Below are 16,236 nucleotides of genomic sequence, written 5' to 3'. Positions count from 1 at the left end.
TCTTGAAAAAGTTTTTACTGGACTTTTTTGGGGTTGTTTTATAACATCACTTTTTTTGCAAAGATCTGCTGAGAAAAACAGACATCTCACATTCTAACAAAGAAAGAAAAGCAGAAGAAAAATCTGATCGTCTTCCGTGTGCATGAGAGAGAGTCCGGGTCCAGCTGGGCAAACAGTTCCACAGGAAGTGTGCAAATCTCTCGCATGATCACCTGAGCTCATCAGGAGAGTCCGGCTGCACTGCCTCAGTCCGGACCGGTCAGACATATCTCCTCATGCCCCATCATGCACCTGTCATGACAGGTTGGCAATGTTGGCCAGGAAACGCTTGGCCCACCACTCCTCGAGATCAATAGGCACAAAATCTGAAAAAGACAGAGACTGGGTGAGTTCTTTGAGATATCTGAATTAAACAATAGCGCACAAAATGTATGATTTATTTTTTCTTTTGTAGTGTGGAAGCAGCTTTTCTTCAAAACAGATCCTTTTGTGCTCCAGAAAGTAATTCATACAGGTTTGGAATGACTTGAGGGTGAGTAAATCACAATTTTTACATGACTTTGAAATTTTACATGAAATTGAATTTGTGTATCTGAGAGACAGAAGAGGCCTTCAAAATAGGCTGAGAAGAGAGAGCAAGTCAGCAAAATAGAGTTTATTTAAAGAAAGTAAATAGGACAGAAGTCTTAGACTGACTCTTCATGCCGGGATTGGGGCTCCTCTCCGCGTACTGAACCGGGCCTTTCCCGTTCTCCGGCTGGGATCCCTTTCCGAGCTTCTGTTCCACCTCCTGCCAAGCTGCAATCATAAGATATTGTATCAGTTTAAAATAACAATTCAGTCTTCCACCAATTAACAGGGTCTTAAATCTGAGAAGAAATCTTAAATTCATAGTCATGGTATTAAATGTTGCATAAATTGTATTAAATCAAGATACATTTACTTGAGTTGCAAAATGATATGAGGACGTTTTACAAAACTAGATGTTTATGCTTAAAACAAGAACAAGTATCTGTCAACGGAGCATGAAACTTTTGTTCCCTTTGAGTTATTTTTATACCATAATTGAGCTTTTTTTGTAAAGTGGATGAAAAGGTAATGGAAATCTGTAGGAAGTTGTATCTCAAACTCTAAAGTGCTGCAAATACAACTCATTGACCTCCTGAAGTATTATGTTCCCTTTAATTAAAACCTTCAGTTTTCTTTAACTGGTCTTAAAAGGGTCTTGGAAAAATCTTACGTTTATCTTCATAAAATCTGCAGAAACTCTTTATATACTGCTCTCATGTAGATTAAAATGTGCAAGTCATGGTGACGTCGAATTCATTAGTGAATCATTCAGCTGAAGTGATTCTTTTCAATGCATGTTCATACTGTAGCCAGAACGATTCATCTGTGGACAAGTCTGTATCTTAACGTCTTTTAAAACCCTTCACTCAGTGATCAAAAACAAATGGAGAGGTATACAAACTAAACCGACATGTTTTGTCCTAATTTGCATCGTATCCCAACTTGTGAAAATGCAATGCATCACAACAAAAGAAGAGTTTAGATCTAGAAAAACATGATCATCTCATTGGCAACTCGGTGGAAGTAAATGGACACCTTTTACCAATTCTAATTGCTTTCTTTACACTCCCTAAACCGGCTGCAAGATTTTACCGGATCATACAGCTATCTTCTATTGACTAAACCAGTTTTACAAAACATTAAGCCTCGGTTGACCAGCCTGTCAGTGTACAAAAGAGCATAAAAACTGCCCTTGAGGGCCATTGCATCAGCCGCTGGAGGTGGAGCTGGAGCCTGGCCTGCAGACAAACACCCTCCTCCTGAAGATAAGAGCTGCCCTGTTTCACACAAACGCTTACCTCATTATAAAGTACACTTATAAGAGTCTGAACCCCAGTCTTTCACAACTTTAGCTTGCACACGATTAAACTCTTGCACCTTTAATAAAGAATCGAGACAAGCTGCAAACTTGTAACAGCTTCAAGCTGAATCCGTTCGGTCGCTCTTCAGAGTTCATTAAGGTCATGGCACCTGCTTGCCCCAACCTTAGCCCTCCTCAAGGATTCAACAACACTAATGCTGTTCTGGAAGATGAACTCACCCTCGTAAACAAACCGAACATTTTCCTCATGAGCCGGGGTGCATCCCTCAGTAGTGTTTTCAGCTTTCGGAGACGCTGATCGGTGGAACCGCTTTCCGTTCAGCCGGTGAAACACAATCTTAGGCGCTGGTGAACTACAAACAACAGATCAATATGAGCTTTCAATAATCAGTCCTTGCATTTCTACATTCTGTCTCCTTCAATTCCTGCTGCTTGTTACATTGCATCCATCTCTCATCTGCACACTTTAAATTTAAATAAAGATATTGCATTCATAAAAAAAAAAATTCACTTGCATTACATGGAAAAGAGTACATTTTTTAATATATATAAAAATATTAATTCAGATTTCTAAAGACTCAACGCAACGAATTTTTGGGTGAACTGTTCCTTTAAGACCAAATACTTCCTTACGCAACGTCGTTACTATAGTAACAGCGACACGTTATTAATCCAGGTTGTTTATTATATCAGCTTAACAAGCAGTATGCATTAAACTGGTGAATTCTCAAACGCAAATGACAGACAGACAAACGCGACGCTCTCTAGCCTAGAATGCAGCACGCGGAGTTACACGACGTCCTTGTGGGAATATGAGGGGGGTGTGACAAGCATGTGCTCGCATTATAATAACCCCAAAAGGTTAGTTATTAACCCTTAAACCGAAACGAAGAGAATACAATCGCGACACAAATCTTCAAAAACGCCGACAATCCACGCGCTCTCGGTCACGCGCGCGCGCGCTACACTCGCAAGGTCACACACAGCGCGAGACAATACAAGCGACTTCGGCAAAAGCGTAAAAACGATACGTCCTGTCTTATAAACAAAGCCAAATTTTCCGCTACGGATACTTTAAAGTGTGCCAAGCTCGTACACGTGACGGGCACGCTTTTTAAAAGCGCATTTAAATCATTTTTAAGTGTCCTCTCAGGGACCAAACTCCAGTATCACAATATATAAGTGTTATTATTACTCACTCCGACACAAGCCAGTGGCTTTGCTTCTGTTTCAGGTCGTTCGCTTTGCTCTCAATCTGTTGCGTCGGGCCTGCAAGAAACAGTTTGTGTTAATAATACGTATTTACAGTGATGTAATAACCATATTAAATAGACGCACGTGGTTTATTCTTTAATATCTCCTATAATCGCGTTAAAGACCTGTTCTCCGTTGTGTCACGAGTTTGCTGGGACCTCTGGTTATAGTGTACATCATGTGAGAGACGGTCTCTGGAGAACCCCTGCGGCGCGACGGGTCCACGCGAGGTCTGCGGATCGCTCCGTGCGATGGTCACGATTATACGCGCGCCAGAAAACGTCACGCGATCCCGGTTCAGGACGGAGCTCGCTTGACGCAGCCACCGTGGACACGAGCGTGGATCCTGGTCGCAGATCTGCCGTTCAGGCGCTCGCGGCCGGCTTATGCGAGTGGACTTCAGCGCCGTGCGTTTACTTTGAGGTCAGTCAAGGGTAGCAGCGTTCACAGCCCTGATCACGCGTCCGGTGCTGAGAAACTTTCTGAGCTCTTGGTCGATCTGGACTGTAAATTCGGACGTTCAGATCGCAGCCTTCTTCCGTGACGTCACGACACGCCCCCCGGGGTCACCTTTCACCTACTCACCTTGTGGACACCATCAAACCGGCTCTGTGTACCATCTAAACAACTGATAAACGCGTGTAATAAACGACCGCGTCGGGCCACCACGGGCGCTCTTGTGTACAGTCTAAACATCGGTTTCTTCATGTCTGCAATCGTACCACTGATTAAAGTGGAGAGTAAACACGAGCGCGCATTCAAGACCAATGTGCGCAGCTGTGACGCGTTCCGCGCACCACGTGGGAGCCGGCCAGGCTTTACTTGGTACCACATTAACAGTTTGTTTGGGTCAAACTCGCTAATCTGCGATGCAGGTACTGAAGTTACACCTTACACTCTTTAAACCAATAGGATTAAATATAACAAGAAAGAAGAGAGGAAACCCGTCTGAGGCGACTGTTACGCAACCACTGTTGTACAACAGTCCTTGAAATGCAACTACTGGGACAAAATGGCTATTTAAAAATTGTATTTTATTTAAGTATAACCACCAGAGAAAATAGGAACATGCCACTTTCAAATAATCTTGAATTAGTATTATGTGTCCATCGTTTGGTAGCTGCCTGAGATCCCGCTCACATTATAAATTTCTTGACCCCTCTTAAGGTCAGTATAACTACAGAAATGTGATTTTATGTGCAAACTGTTCATTAGCTATCATTACTACCAGACTTGTAAGCATGAATTAAACCCAAATAGCAAGGTATACACAGCTAATTTCATGAAGGAGAGAGAAGCCGTACATTAACCTAAACATTCTGTAGCTCAGACATTTTTTTTTCTACACAATTTAAGTAGCAATAAAAGAAAAGCAGGTTCACTAAATAAATTCCCCTCTCTTTCCTCAAAAATGCACTTCTTCAATAATGCGATTAAAATGGAAATAAAACAATGATATAATATGCATATAGTCAAATTGGCTCACCTGAGTGGGTGTGTACAGTACATTCGAACATTGATATTTATCTCCCATATTATAAATTTTACACAATGAAAGCATTTTTTTTACCCTGTAAATTTCAAGTCTCTTTCTACAGCATGCTTCCCAAATCAGAGCAATTCATTACAGACGCATACTTTAATATTTTGAGTGAAGCAGAAGAGTTTAGTTGCTTGAATTCCTAAACTGGTGATTGTACAATGTGGCATTTCAGTAGTGAGGTTCACAGTCCTCTACGAGACTGTCAGTGATGTAGCTGATCTTCAGTAGTTGCTGGTAGTACTGCTTCTCTACAGCCGTGTTCACCGTCCAGCCCACCACCTGCACACCTCGGGCTGCCCAGTACTGCACATAGTCCCTAGCGAAAGAACACAGTCACCCTTTTAAAGTGAAATAAACACTCCTATACTGTAGGTGGCGCTGATGAAATGCCTGAAATACGGTCTGTGGTGAACGCAAACATAATGTATTCTCACATTTTATTCTACAACATAAAATACACCAGAAATATGCACTACTTCATTAAGCTTTTGCACATCAGACAGTGCTAACAACCACCTGTAGCACTTCAGAGAGGACAAGAGATTAAGTGTTAAGGTTGTGCAGCAGTGGTCAAGGATAATGGCTAGTGCTTTAAAATACAACCACACAGTGGTCACATTCAATAATAACTCCCATTTCAGTGGTTACATGCAGTGGTTGCTTTTCTGTAACTGGCAGATATTTGCAATTTATTTTAAACACCTTACAGTAATGTAATACTCATAATGACATGACAACAATAATGATCTAAAAATAGCATTAATGACATGGTGACTCACGGCGAGATGAAGTTCTTCTGCACCAGGAAGGCCGAGACTCCACACAGGTTCCACAGCAGGTGATGATGGGCCCAGTCCAGGAGCACGTCCATCACCTGCATCCAGTGGTGCTTCCACGCGGATGAGAACCGCGGCGTTCCGTCACCAAACAGACTCAGACTCCACGGCCGATGGGTCAGTGCGGTCACCACATTCTGATCCGCCTGCCGCATCTGGAAGAGATCAGCCAGTACACTTTTATATTAGTGGAGAGTTGTTAAAAACATGAGGAAATTCAGGTCCCATCAAATGCATTCGGGCTGGATTGTGTTACCCTATAGATGACTTTGGGCTCAAATGAGCAGACGATGCTTGTGTTGTAGAGCACTGGATACTTCCGGAATAACTCCTTCAGTGCTGCAGCCGCCTGTGGACAAACAGATACATGAAAGCATTAATATTCTGGTTTCCCAATGCAAGAATCATTAAAGTTCTTGCTAAGCAAGAACCTGTGGATCAAGATTGTGGTGCACAGAAACAGTCCCACCAACAATGGACCATTGTCAGTTGATGGTACCTCATCTGGATGACCTTTGACGTCAAAGTAGATGGTCAACTGGCGCTTGATGCATTCCTCTACTGCCTCCTGCAGCGTTGGAACCTTCTCACCTCGGAAACGGTCACTGCTCGCAACCAACAAAAACATACCACCTGCTGTCTTTTAACTTGGTTTTGATTATTTATTCTCTATGCATGAAACGAGGCTGTCTCTCTTCCCATCTAACCTGAATCTGTGTTTGGCTGCTGCATCCAGTTTGCGCAGTTCAGAGAAGAGCAGCTTGCTCAGTGCTCCTGATCCGTTTGTGGTTCGGTCCACGGTGTCATCGTGCATCAGTATGGGAACCCCATCAGCCGTGAACTCCAGGTCCAGCTCCACACCCGTGGCTCCATTCTCACTCGCCTTTCATTTAGAAATGAGAGTCATTATAAGAGGAAGAAAACAGTGACTGGTGTGAGATTTAAAACCACAGTTAATGCAATGCTTTCACAATGTTTGAAAAATACAAGAAATAAGCTTTTGAGGTTAAAGGACATGTGATGCTGATTTATAAAAAGAAAGAAATGAAAATAGACATTTATATAATATTCAATGTGCATTAATATAATATACATTAAATAATTAAATGGAGCAAATGGAAGCAAGTAAATAAATAAAACTTTAAAGTTTAGATACACATTTTTAAAAACTTGGCCTCACAAATGCAACATATCTTGTATAATTTATATAAATTATATATTGTATACTTTGAATATTGTTGGCTTGGTGCTCCTGTATTGTAAGTCGCTTTGGTAAAATAAAAATAAAAAAGCATCTGCCAAACGCATACGTGCAAATTTTGTTTTGTAAATCTAGATTTGCATACATATTTGCATTACAACACTCCTCGGATTTCGGTTCATCACGAGTCGGACATGTTTGAAAGAAATGATTCTCTGTTCAATCAGCCAATGAACCGCTATATTTGATTATAAACCATAGACTGTATAAAAGTTATAAACTCATGCATTAGAATAAGCTGAACCGATTCATCGAAAAGATCCGACTCGCTCACGAATCGCACATCGGAGCTGTCAGTGTGATACTTTTTGTATCACTTTATATGTGGTCTTTAAAAATAAGTATGCAGTTGCTTCAAATTAATACTGTCAAGAGAAAAAAAATACATTTAAACATTAAAATAATAATAATAAAATCAACCAGAAACCAGCATACTGAAGTGCTCACCGCTCGTATAGCAGCTATGGTGTTCTCGGGAGCGTCGTGTCCACCACCGCGGTGCGCCACCGCTGACACGCCGCCCGACGACACTCTAGTCCCGGGCCGAAGCACCTGTCTGGCCCGGCTGGAGGGGACCTGCGGGAACCGGAACATCACCAGAAAGAGGTAGAGAGAGCCCGTGAGCACCGTGGGCCAGACGGCGCTTCTGGATCCCAGCAGAACCACGATGAAGACAACAGAGAACAGCGTGAGCTCATCTCCCAAATGAAGCATGATGAGAAAACGAAACTAGGCTATCACTGCAACTAATCAATCGGTGATCAATCAACATGTAGGATCAACGGTCAGCTACTCGATCTGCGCAAGATAAAACGATGAAGTCCGCATCGCGAGTGTCATCACAGTGTTGACACTGGAGTGTACAGTCTCGAGTCATTCATTGCCATTCAACTGTATGTCAGACCTACTTGCATTAATGAACTGCCATGAAAAATGTATTAATGACATCACGGATGCATTGCGAAATTGCTCGCGTGACCAGTTTGACTGCTGACGACCTCATCCCAATAAACAGCATTAGCTGATATTAATGACATGCATGCATTTATATTGCGTGTCGTATCATGCCGACAACCCGTTTAGCCTGCTTGATGAGTTAAGAGCGCGAGACCTTTAAAATAAAATAACTATCCGATGCGATGCCTTGGTGGAAAGCGCCTATGGCATAAAAGTTCCTGTGTTTAAACGATTTTTGGTTAAATAATATAAATGAATGCCTAATATAAGTAAATTTCACACACAAATTGTTATTATTTCGTAAATTATTTTTATTTAAACGTGACAAGTTTATATAAAATTATTTAATTGCAATAACTCAGAGACCTTTATTATGAAGTGTTAAGCCTCACAGAAGCACTGGACTTGTCTGGAGTTGGTTAATGCGTTCAAAACGGCATAAATTGTTAATTTTAGTGCATTTTAATAACTTATTCAGGTCAGTTGTTTTGTGTGTTTTCTTTGTAATTAATATGTCTAGAACACGAGTTGCAAATACCTTTTAAACTGAGCTCATACAAGGATTGTGCTTGAAAGGCAGACATAAAACCCAGTGTGTAAAGGATTTTGTTTGATATAAGATAAAATCTAACAAAACAAAAGAAAAATCTAACTAAAAATACAACCATTTATTATTTGATTTAATTGTCAACTTTTAATAACTACTGTTACCATGGTTACTGTCTCCTCAGATGATGTCCGCATGTCCCGTCTTCCTCTGTATGGGTGCCGGTGTCATGGTGCAGGACTCATCTCACACACTCATGTCCAACACAGCAGTGACCAGGTGCACGTGGGTCGACAGAAGCCCATTACATTCACACACGCGGTGTCATTCAGTTCTGATCTGGCCTCCAGATATAGTCTAATTCACACTTTTCTGGCTATCAAAGGCCTGCGGCTCTTTCTGGACTCAGACGGATGCATCACCGTCGTCTTACTGCCCACAGTGTACCTCTACCTGCAGGGACAGACGTCAGTGATGCTCCACAGGCATAGCTGGGTTTGCTGTCATCATGCTGTACTCCATAAGCCACTATGTCAGGCGAGTGGTTGGCATGATGTACCTGGATTCAACGCAGACCGTCTTAAAGGTGTCGCACCTGTCCTTCTGGGGTCACAGACGGGACATATACAGTACCGGTCAAAAGTTTGGAAACATTACTAAATTTAATATTTTTAAAAAAAATTACAACTTAAAATAAATCCTTCAAAAATTAATAAAAAATAAATAAATAAAATGTAATATTGTGATATATTATTACAATTTAAAATAATTGTTTTTAAATTTATTATACTTTAAATTAACATTTATTTCTGTGATGCAAAGCTGAATTTTTAGGATCATTATCACATGATCCTTTAGAAATCATTCTAATATGATGATTCATTATCAAAGTTGGAAAACAGTTCTGCTGCTTAATATTTTTTCAGAACATGTGATACTTTTTTAGGATACTTTAATGACTAAAAAGTAAAAAAAAAAAAAAAAAAAAAAAGTATGTTTTTAAAATATAAATATTTTGTAATAACAATATACACTACTGGTCAGTAATTTGGGGTCACTAATTTTTTTTTTTTCTTTCTTTTTTTTTTCTAAATAAAATCAATACTTTTATTCAGCAAGGATGTGTTAAATTGATAAAAAGTGATAGTAAAGAAAATATATTATTAGAATTTTTTTTTTTTTTTTGAATAAATGCAGTTCTTTTTAACCTTTTATTCATCAAATATATTAGACAGCAGCACTGTTTCCAACACTCATAATAAATCAGAATATTAGAATGATTTCTAAATGATCATGTGATAGACTGGATGTTACACGTGACACTGAAGGCTGGAGTAATGATGCTGAAAATTCAGCTTTGCATCACAGGAATAAATTATTTTTTTAAAGTATATTCAAATAGAAAACTATTATTTTAAGTTGTAATAATATTTCACAATATATCTGTTTTTTTTCTGTATTTTTGATCAAATAAATGCAGGCTTGATGAGCAGAAGAGACTTCTTTCAAAAACATTAAAAATAGTAATGTTTCCAAACTTTTGACCTGTACTGTACGTGTCCGTGTCAGATGTCATGACTCTGGGAGAGTCTGGGGATACCAAAGGAGAACTGATCCTGGGTTTAAAGCGCTACAGCCGTTCTGATACTATATACTTCTCTACCAGACTGGGACGAATGGTGGACAAAAATGCCTTTGAGAAGGTTTTCGGGAGTCTGTCGTGAATTAACTTTCTCCTGTTTTTTTGTCATACGCCGCTGGATATTGTTTTGTCATTTAAAAGTGACAAATAAAGATTTGATATCTTAAAGTTTATGTAACATTCATGAAAAATGAGAATGGTGTAGAGATCACGTTATTATGTATTTTTGTAGGCCAACCTGGAAGTGCATCACTGTGGTTCCTTCACAAAAAAAACCTAGCATTGTTTTTCCATCTGCTTTTGGGTTGCTGCAGAAAATAAGCTCTGTGACCAATAAAAGTTAACTGTTTCTTGTTATAATTTTAAACAGTAACATTTTAACACTTGAAAACATTGGTTAGAAGTTTAGAAACGTAATCAGATGTTATCAGTTACATTACTTTAATAAATTAATTGAAACAGTTACAAGACTTATTACATTTAACATTCAAGAAACCGATTTCTTAAACTATAATTATAACTGCTTTGATCAGAGAAATAAAGATTGAATAATAGTTTCAAAATCAGGCTACCTTGGTTTTAAAGATTGGCATATTAATTTATTTCAGCAAAAATCCTACACAAAATGCTTTGAAGATAACAACAGAATTAAGTCTCTGTGCCAAACAGATAGCCGTGACTGGAGTCCGGTCAAAATATTCAGCTGAGATCGGGGTGGAGTAAATAAAAGATCTCTGCCACGAATGTGCTTTAAAGTCAAACAGCCTCGTGTGTGGGGTTAAGCGGTTCATATTTATTTGCAGTGCATCTTGCAAATAGTAGTTGATTTACATCTACGTTGTTAAATCCGCTTTGCAAAAAAGAACTACTTTTCCCAGAGTGCACCTCGTGACACACACACCAGAGGATCCGGAAGTTGCGTAGCAGTTAGCCGGCCGCTAATGTTTACAAACACAGTCTGGAGGTGAGATTCAAATTCGGACTTTGACAGTAACGCTGCCTCGGCTTTGTCTTTTGGAGCTTTAATAATTAAAAATGTAAGTATACTGACGCGTAGATTTATTCTGCATCGCGTTACCGTTCTGCAGGATTGTGTTATTAAAAGACCGGTTTTAATTGCTGTATTTTGTGGAGTAACTAATACTTCGCTTTCGGACTAACGTTACCTAGACGCTCCTGTAAATGAGTTAATAGCTTGAGAAAGGGATTTGTTATTTGTAGTAAGACTGTTTGGTTGAAGGCGATGCTCCTGGTAGAGCCTTCGTCAAATGCATTAAATCTCATTCTGGCTATTCTGGATGTGATAAGTGTGTTCAAACAGATGTTTACATCTCAAAGGACTGATTAGTCTTTTAAATTAAGCAAACTGTGGATGGAGATCACCACTTTAGGACATTCACCTGTGGTCGAAAACAATATAACTTTAGGCATGGTTGGTTGTTTTTCTCATGATTATGTGCATTTGCTGTGCCCTGGTGTGGTACGAAGACTGTTGTATTTGTGGATTTGGCCTTTACAATGTCATCTTCCTGGGCGTCAAGTAAAAGCTGTCTCACTAGATTTTGTCCCACTTGAATATTCCAGAAAACCAAGGAGTCTGGAAGAAGGACTAAAATGGAAAGCAACAGGATTTAGACAGTTCTACTGTATACTGGGCCAGTTGTTCTTAGCGGTTGTCTTGCTGAGCAAGTGTATGCTGCAGTTTGCATTTCAGCAAACCCATCATTCTGTACACTTCACCAATGCATTGCTTGTCTCATTTGTTTAACGTTTCAGTAAGTTATGTGGTGTACAGCTTAGCGGTGATTTCAGATTTCACAGCCACTTAGACCTAATATCTGGACTTCCTTTTGAAAATTACTTGCAGAAGAAAAAGAGAGAGAGAGAGAGAGAGAGATCTGGAAACTAGATCTGAAATGCAAGCTGTGCGCTCAAAAAGCAGCAGTGAAGTACAAGGATTGAAAACATTCAAGCACACAAATGGGCCAGTAACACACATGGCAGTTCAGAGATTTAAAGAGAGAGTTCACCCAAAAATAAATATTTGGACACTTTTTATTATGGGTGGACGCACTTTTTTGGGCTTCTGACTATTGAATAATTAATAACACCCATTCACAGCCATTATAAAGCTTGGAAGAGCCAGGACATTTTTTAATATAACTCCTATTGTATTCATCTGAAAAAGAAAGTAATTTACACCAATTTGTGTTTGCTTGCAGAAATCATGTACCACGTTGTCAGCTTTGTTGACACTGAAGAAGTGGAGGTTGTGCCTGCAATCTGGGTGAAGAATGGTGTGTGTTTATGGCCTCCATACGAGGGTGAAATCATTCAGAGGGCAGCCAAGTGTTTGGAGCAACCCCAGAAGTCTTGGTCTGCATATAAAGTCACGATTATGTATACTGCAAGTATGTATAAATCCTTTCTGTACACATAGTTTAATTAAAAGGGTTAAATGGTAAACAACTTTTTGGATTGTTCTGGTTTTTTTAATTCTGTCTTTCACAGATAATTATAATGAAGCATGTCTGAAGCTACCTCTTGCAGAACAGCAGAGCGATCTCCAGTCAGAGGCTGAGCCCGACTCCCAGAGGCCCTCAAAACGAAGAAAAAAGTAAGATTGTGTATATTATGTCATTCTTTAACACAGACCTGTCTAACAGATCCATGTTTCGTAGTGCAGCTTAAAAAAAATAACATGCACGCTTCTTTTTGAACTGCAGAAAGGGAATATGTCACTGAATAATTAACATACCACCCTCACTTCATCAAATTAAATAATCATTACATTTCTTGCCTTCTCCAAAGACGAAACGGGCACCTACTGGATGATTTTGACAGTAATGAGGAGGCTACCGCACCCCTAAAAAACAATTTGGCACAGTCCCCTCAAATACAGCCACTATCCAAAAGGATTTGTTCACCTTCTAATGATTTACAACCAAGACCTCTAGGACAAAGACAAACGCAGCCCTCTGTATGGCACCAAAACTCCCCGGGTGTGACACAGATTGCGGAAACTTCAAGACCATCCCAGCCGTGGCAAGCGAGTAGTTCTGACCGAGCATCACGAGACATCACAGAACATAAGAGTGAACTCACATGGCCACAGGACACAACTGTACAGTCCCCCGAACAGGCGGCACAGTTACCGTGGCATCATGAAACACCCGGACCCCAGAGAAAAAGCCTCTCGAGCTGTGACCCATTCATAACATGTAAGAGTTTCTGTTTTCTGACATTTCTATTCACTGCTAGTGTTAGAATCATTTCATAGCATGGGTGGTGTGGTAAACCTTGCTATTCCCGTGTTTGTTTCAGCACTTCTCCATGACATAATAACTAAACAAGAAATTCTGATGGAGCAGCAGAGGAACATTATAAGGATGGTGCAAGATCTCAAAGCAAACAATGTTCGTGAGATCACAGAGGCTAACCATTTAAGTCCAAAACTGTTTCCAATGGAAGATCTAACGTCATTAACGTCCCTTGAAAGTGATTTTCGATCCTGTCCGGAAACGAGACCAAAAGTGGTAGGTAACCTTGTCAGGTACTCATAGTTGCCTGCTGTTATCAGTTACAAGTCTGATTGTAATTCTAAGTAAATGGTTTGTGTTATTAGGGGTAGACAGTATACCTGTAAACACGATTAACTGGTAGAGACGAGTCAGTGCTGTGCTACATGTTCACGAAAACTTACTTAAAATAAAGTTTTTAAGCATTGGGGTTTAAAATCAAGTGAGGATGAAACAAAAGAGAACTCATTTTGCTATATGCATGCACTGTGTGAGAGACTGTATTGAACAGTTATTTTTGCCGCTTTATAAGCCTTGAGCGGTTAAATACACATGCACTTGTATATGTCAGAATGCAAGTATCGTCGTGAACACAGTACTTTAGGTCTTAAAGGAACACTCCACTATTTTTGAAAATAGGCTCATTTTCCATCTCCCCTAGAGTTAAACAGTTGAGTTTTACCGTTTTCAAATCCATTCAGCCGATCTCCGGGTCTGGCGGTAGCACTTTTAGCTTAGCTTAGCATAGCTCATCGAATCAGATTAGACCGTTAGCGTCTCGCTTAAAAAAGACCAAAGAGTTTTGATATTTTCCCTATTTAAAACCTGACTCTTCTGTAGATACATTGTGTACTAAAACCGACGGAAAATGAAAAGTTGTGATTTTTCTAGGCCCATATAGTTTGCAACTTGGCACTTTCAAAGTAAATTCTATTAAACAGGAAACAGAAAGTGGGAGTGGAGAAGATGAAATGGCTCTCAAGGATGAAGAATCCTGTCCGGTACAAATAGGAGATCAACGCGCACCAAAGATGGGCAAACCCTGTGGTCCTAAATGTGGAAAGAAATGTACGGAGAAGATCCCGCATGTTCGAAGAAAAGAGATATTTGATGCCTATCAAGACATGTCACACAGCGACAAGTGGGCTTTTGTATTTCACTCCGTTACCCAATCATTGAAAACACGTCTCACAACGGGAGGTCCCAGCAGACGCAACAAGACTTTTCAGTATCGTCTAAATAACAGCCTCGGGCAGCCTCAAGATGTTTGCAAAACCTTCTACCTAACCACACTGGGATACCATCCGAAAAACGACAGCATGATTGTCAGCGTGACGGGCAACACGTCCAGTGCTGTTCCTCCTCCAGACCGTAGAGGGCGACACCCACCTGCCAATAAAATAGATCTGTCGCCAATTCACCAACACATTGAAACGTTCAATCCAACTATCAGTGACTGTACGTGTGAACATGCTGAAAGCAGGCGATATTTATCAAGCAATGTAACCGTCATGATGATGTATAAAGACTTTAAAGGCAAAAGTGCAACTGCGTGTTCATATGAAACCTATAGGAAAGCCATTAGAGACATGAATATAGGTTTCAGGAAACTGCACGCAGAAGAGTGCAAAGAGTGTCTGGAGCGCGGTATTCACGTGAAGACTGAGCATCTCTAAAGCAAACAGTAGCAAATAAACGCTGTGCTGAATGTAAAATAAGAGCATGATTTTATACAAGTCAGGGTTTCACCTGACTTTCTATATTAGTTCTGCGGCATTTTACGCCTCGTGACCCATTCAGATGTTTACAGTGTTAGAAAACGAATGAAAAATACAGTAAAGTAGCAAATCCGTTTTGAAAAACAGCAAGAGAACTGAATGAAATCACATTTGTTCACCTGCACTTTCTATTTGTGTATTGTTTACATTGTATCACGTTTTATTGTTGGTGTAGCTGCTGTGTTTTGCAGTTGTAGATAAAATATCAATGTTTTCACTTGGTTATAAAGCCACACTCTGTGGACATGAAAATATGAACAGACAGCACTCTTATGAATTATTCACTGCACCACAGTGACATACCTGAATATGTTTTCTATGAAAATGTGTGTTACAATGTGCAACTGCAATCACAAATGGCCATTGGCCAGATTCCTTTTAAGCATGTCTTCTAGCATGCCCTTGAAATTGTGCTTGCACTCCTGACTAAAGAAGGAAAACAAAACGAAGAATGACATCATTTCCTCTAAAAGCATTGTTTTTACTACAAATATGTGGCATGGATTAAAAGTCTGGTCAGTGACTTTACATATTTATAAGATCGGCAGCAACATTTCCACAAAGTGACCCAGCGAGTGAAAGATTTCCACTTTGAAGCCCAGCTGTTCCTATTTTAATTTCTGATTGGCTGACTCGGGTTAAGGTGATCACATGAGGTACCAAGCAGCCAATCAAGTGACAGCATCAGAATCACCTGTACTGTGAACTGTCAATCAGCATCTGGGCAAAATTACATGTGTAAGTGATAGACAGAAAATGAGGGAAGCAGTAGAGTAAAAACAACGAGAGCATTTTCAACATACATAATATAAAACAATATATTCAGAAATATAGTGTCCCTCACAACTTCCTCACCCATTCTGGCTGCATGGTAGGGGTATTTACTGATGTCTCCACCCATATCCCCATGAGCATGAAAACCAATGTCCTGCACTTCCTCTTTTATGTCTTTCCCAATCTTCTGCAGCTCTGTGAATACCTAATGGAAAACACAAAGAACATGGAGAACGGAAGTACGAAAATCAATATTAATAACACATTAATGCTTTTATTAACATAAATGCATTTAACTTAATTCACCCAAAAATGAAGATTCACTGAAAATGTACTCACCCTCAGCATAATCCACACCACTCAAGAGTAAATTAATGTCTTGTTTTCACTTCTCAAGATGCTAATTGATGGACTACAGTGGTGTAGATTACTAGATTATTGTGATGTGTTTATC

The 16,236-nt window shown here is 39.8% G+C and overlaps 4 protein-coding genes across 5 annotated transcripts; 2 read left to right on the top strand and 2 right to left on the bottom strand.

The window, feature by feature from the left end:
• Window positions 1-3,646, bottom strand: LOC109088903 (MAPK regulated corepressor interacting protein 2-like). The gene is made up of 5 exons (XM_019103046.2): window positions 3,271-3,646; window positions 3,091-3,160; window positions 2,111-2,244; window positions 697-798; window positions 1-365 (listed from the first exon to the last, which is right to left on the bottom strand). Exons 1-5 carry the CDS (start codon window positions 3,323-3,325, stop codon window positions 295-297), a joined length of 432 nt encoding a protein of 143 aa, XP_018958591.1. The 5' UTR covers window positions 3,326-3,646; the 3' UTR covers window positions 1-294.
• tmem186 (transmembrane protein 186) lies at window positions 3,639-10,460 on the top strand. Its single transcript, XM_042711957.1, is given in 4 exon segments — window positions 3,639-4,020; window positions 8,474-8,768; window positions 8,770-8,912; window positions 9,841-10,460. Coding segments are annotated over 4 exon segments (780 nt in total). The 5' UTR covers window positions 3,639-3,851; the 3' UTR covers window positions 10,014-10,460.
• gde1 (glycerophosphodiester phosphodiesterase 1) lies at window positions 4,161-7,909 on the bottom strand. The gene is made up of 6 exons (XM_042711956.1): window positions 7,233-7,909; window positions 6,232-6,407; window positions 6,024-6,129; window positions 5,781-5,873; window positions 5,468-5,679; window positions 4,161-5,004 (listed from the first exon to the last, which is right to left on the bottom strand). The coding sequence occupies exons 1-6, from the start codon at window positions 7,497-7,499 to the stop codon at window positions 4,857-4,859; spliced, it is 1,002 nt and encodes a 333-aa protein (XP_042567890.1). The 5' UTR covers window positions 7,500-7,909; the 3' UTR covers window positions 4,161-4,856.
• Window positions 10,461-10,806: 346 nt separating the features above from the next.
• On the top strand, window positions 10,807-15,542 carry LOC109088898. 2 transcript variants are annotated; one of them, XM_019103036.2, is made up of 6 exons: window positions 10,807-10,895; window positions 12,154-12,342; window positions 12,443-12,548; window positions 12,743-13,152; window positions 13,256-13,467; window positions 14,172-15,542. In XM_019103036.2, the coding sequence occupies exons 2-6, from the start codon at window positions 12,159-12,161 to the stop codon at window positions 14,904-14,906; spliced, it is 1,647 nt and encodes a 548-aa protein (XP_018958581.1). In that variant the 5' UTR covers window positions 10,807-10,895; window positions 12,154-12,158; the 3' UTR covers window positions 14,907-15,542. The 2 variants fall into 2 exon arrangements, with proteins under 2 accessions (XP_018958581.1, XP_018958580.1); XM_019103035.2 differs by having other exon boundaries at window positions 10,822-10,968.
• The last annotated feature ends 694 nt before the right edge of the window (window positions 15,543-16,236 follow it).

The sequence above is a fragment of the Cyprinus carpio genome, chromosome A22 (assembly GCF_018340385.1).
Source record: "Cyprinus carpio isolate SPL01 chromosome A22, ASM1834038v1, whole genome shotgun sequence".
NCBI lineage: Eukaryota > Metazoa > Chordata > Actinopteri > Cypriniformes > Cyprinidae > Cyprinus > Cyprinus carpio.
Note: the sequence above shows the minus strand (reverse complement) of the source record. Positions and strands in the feature narration are given on the sequence as shown.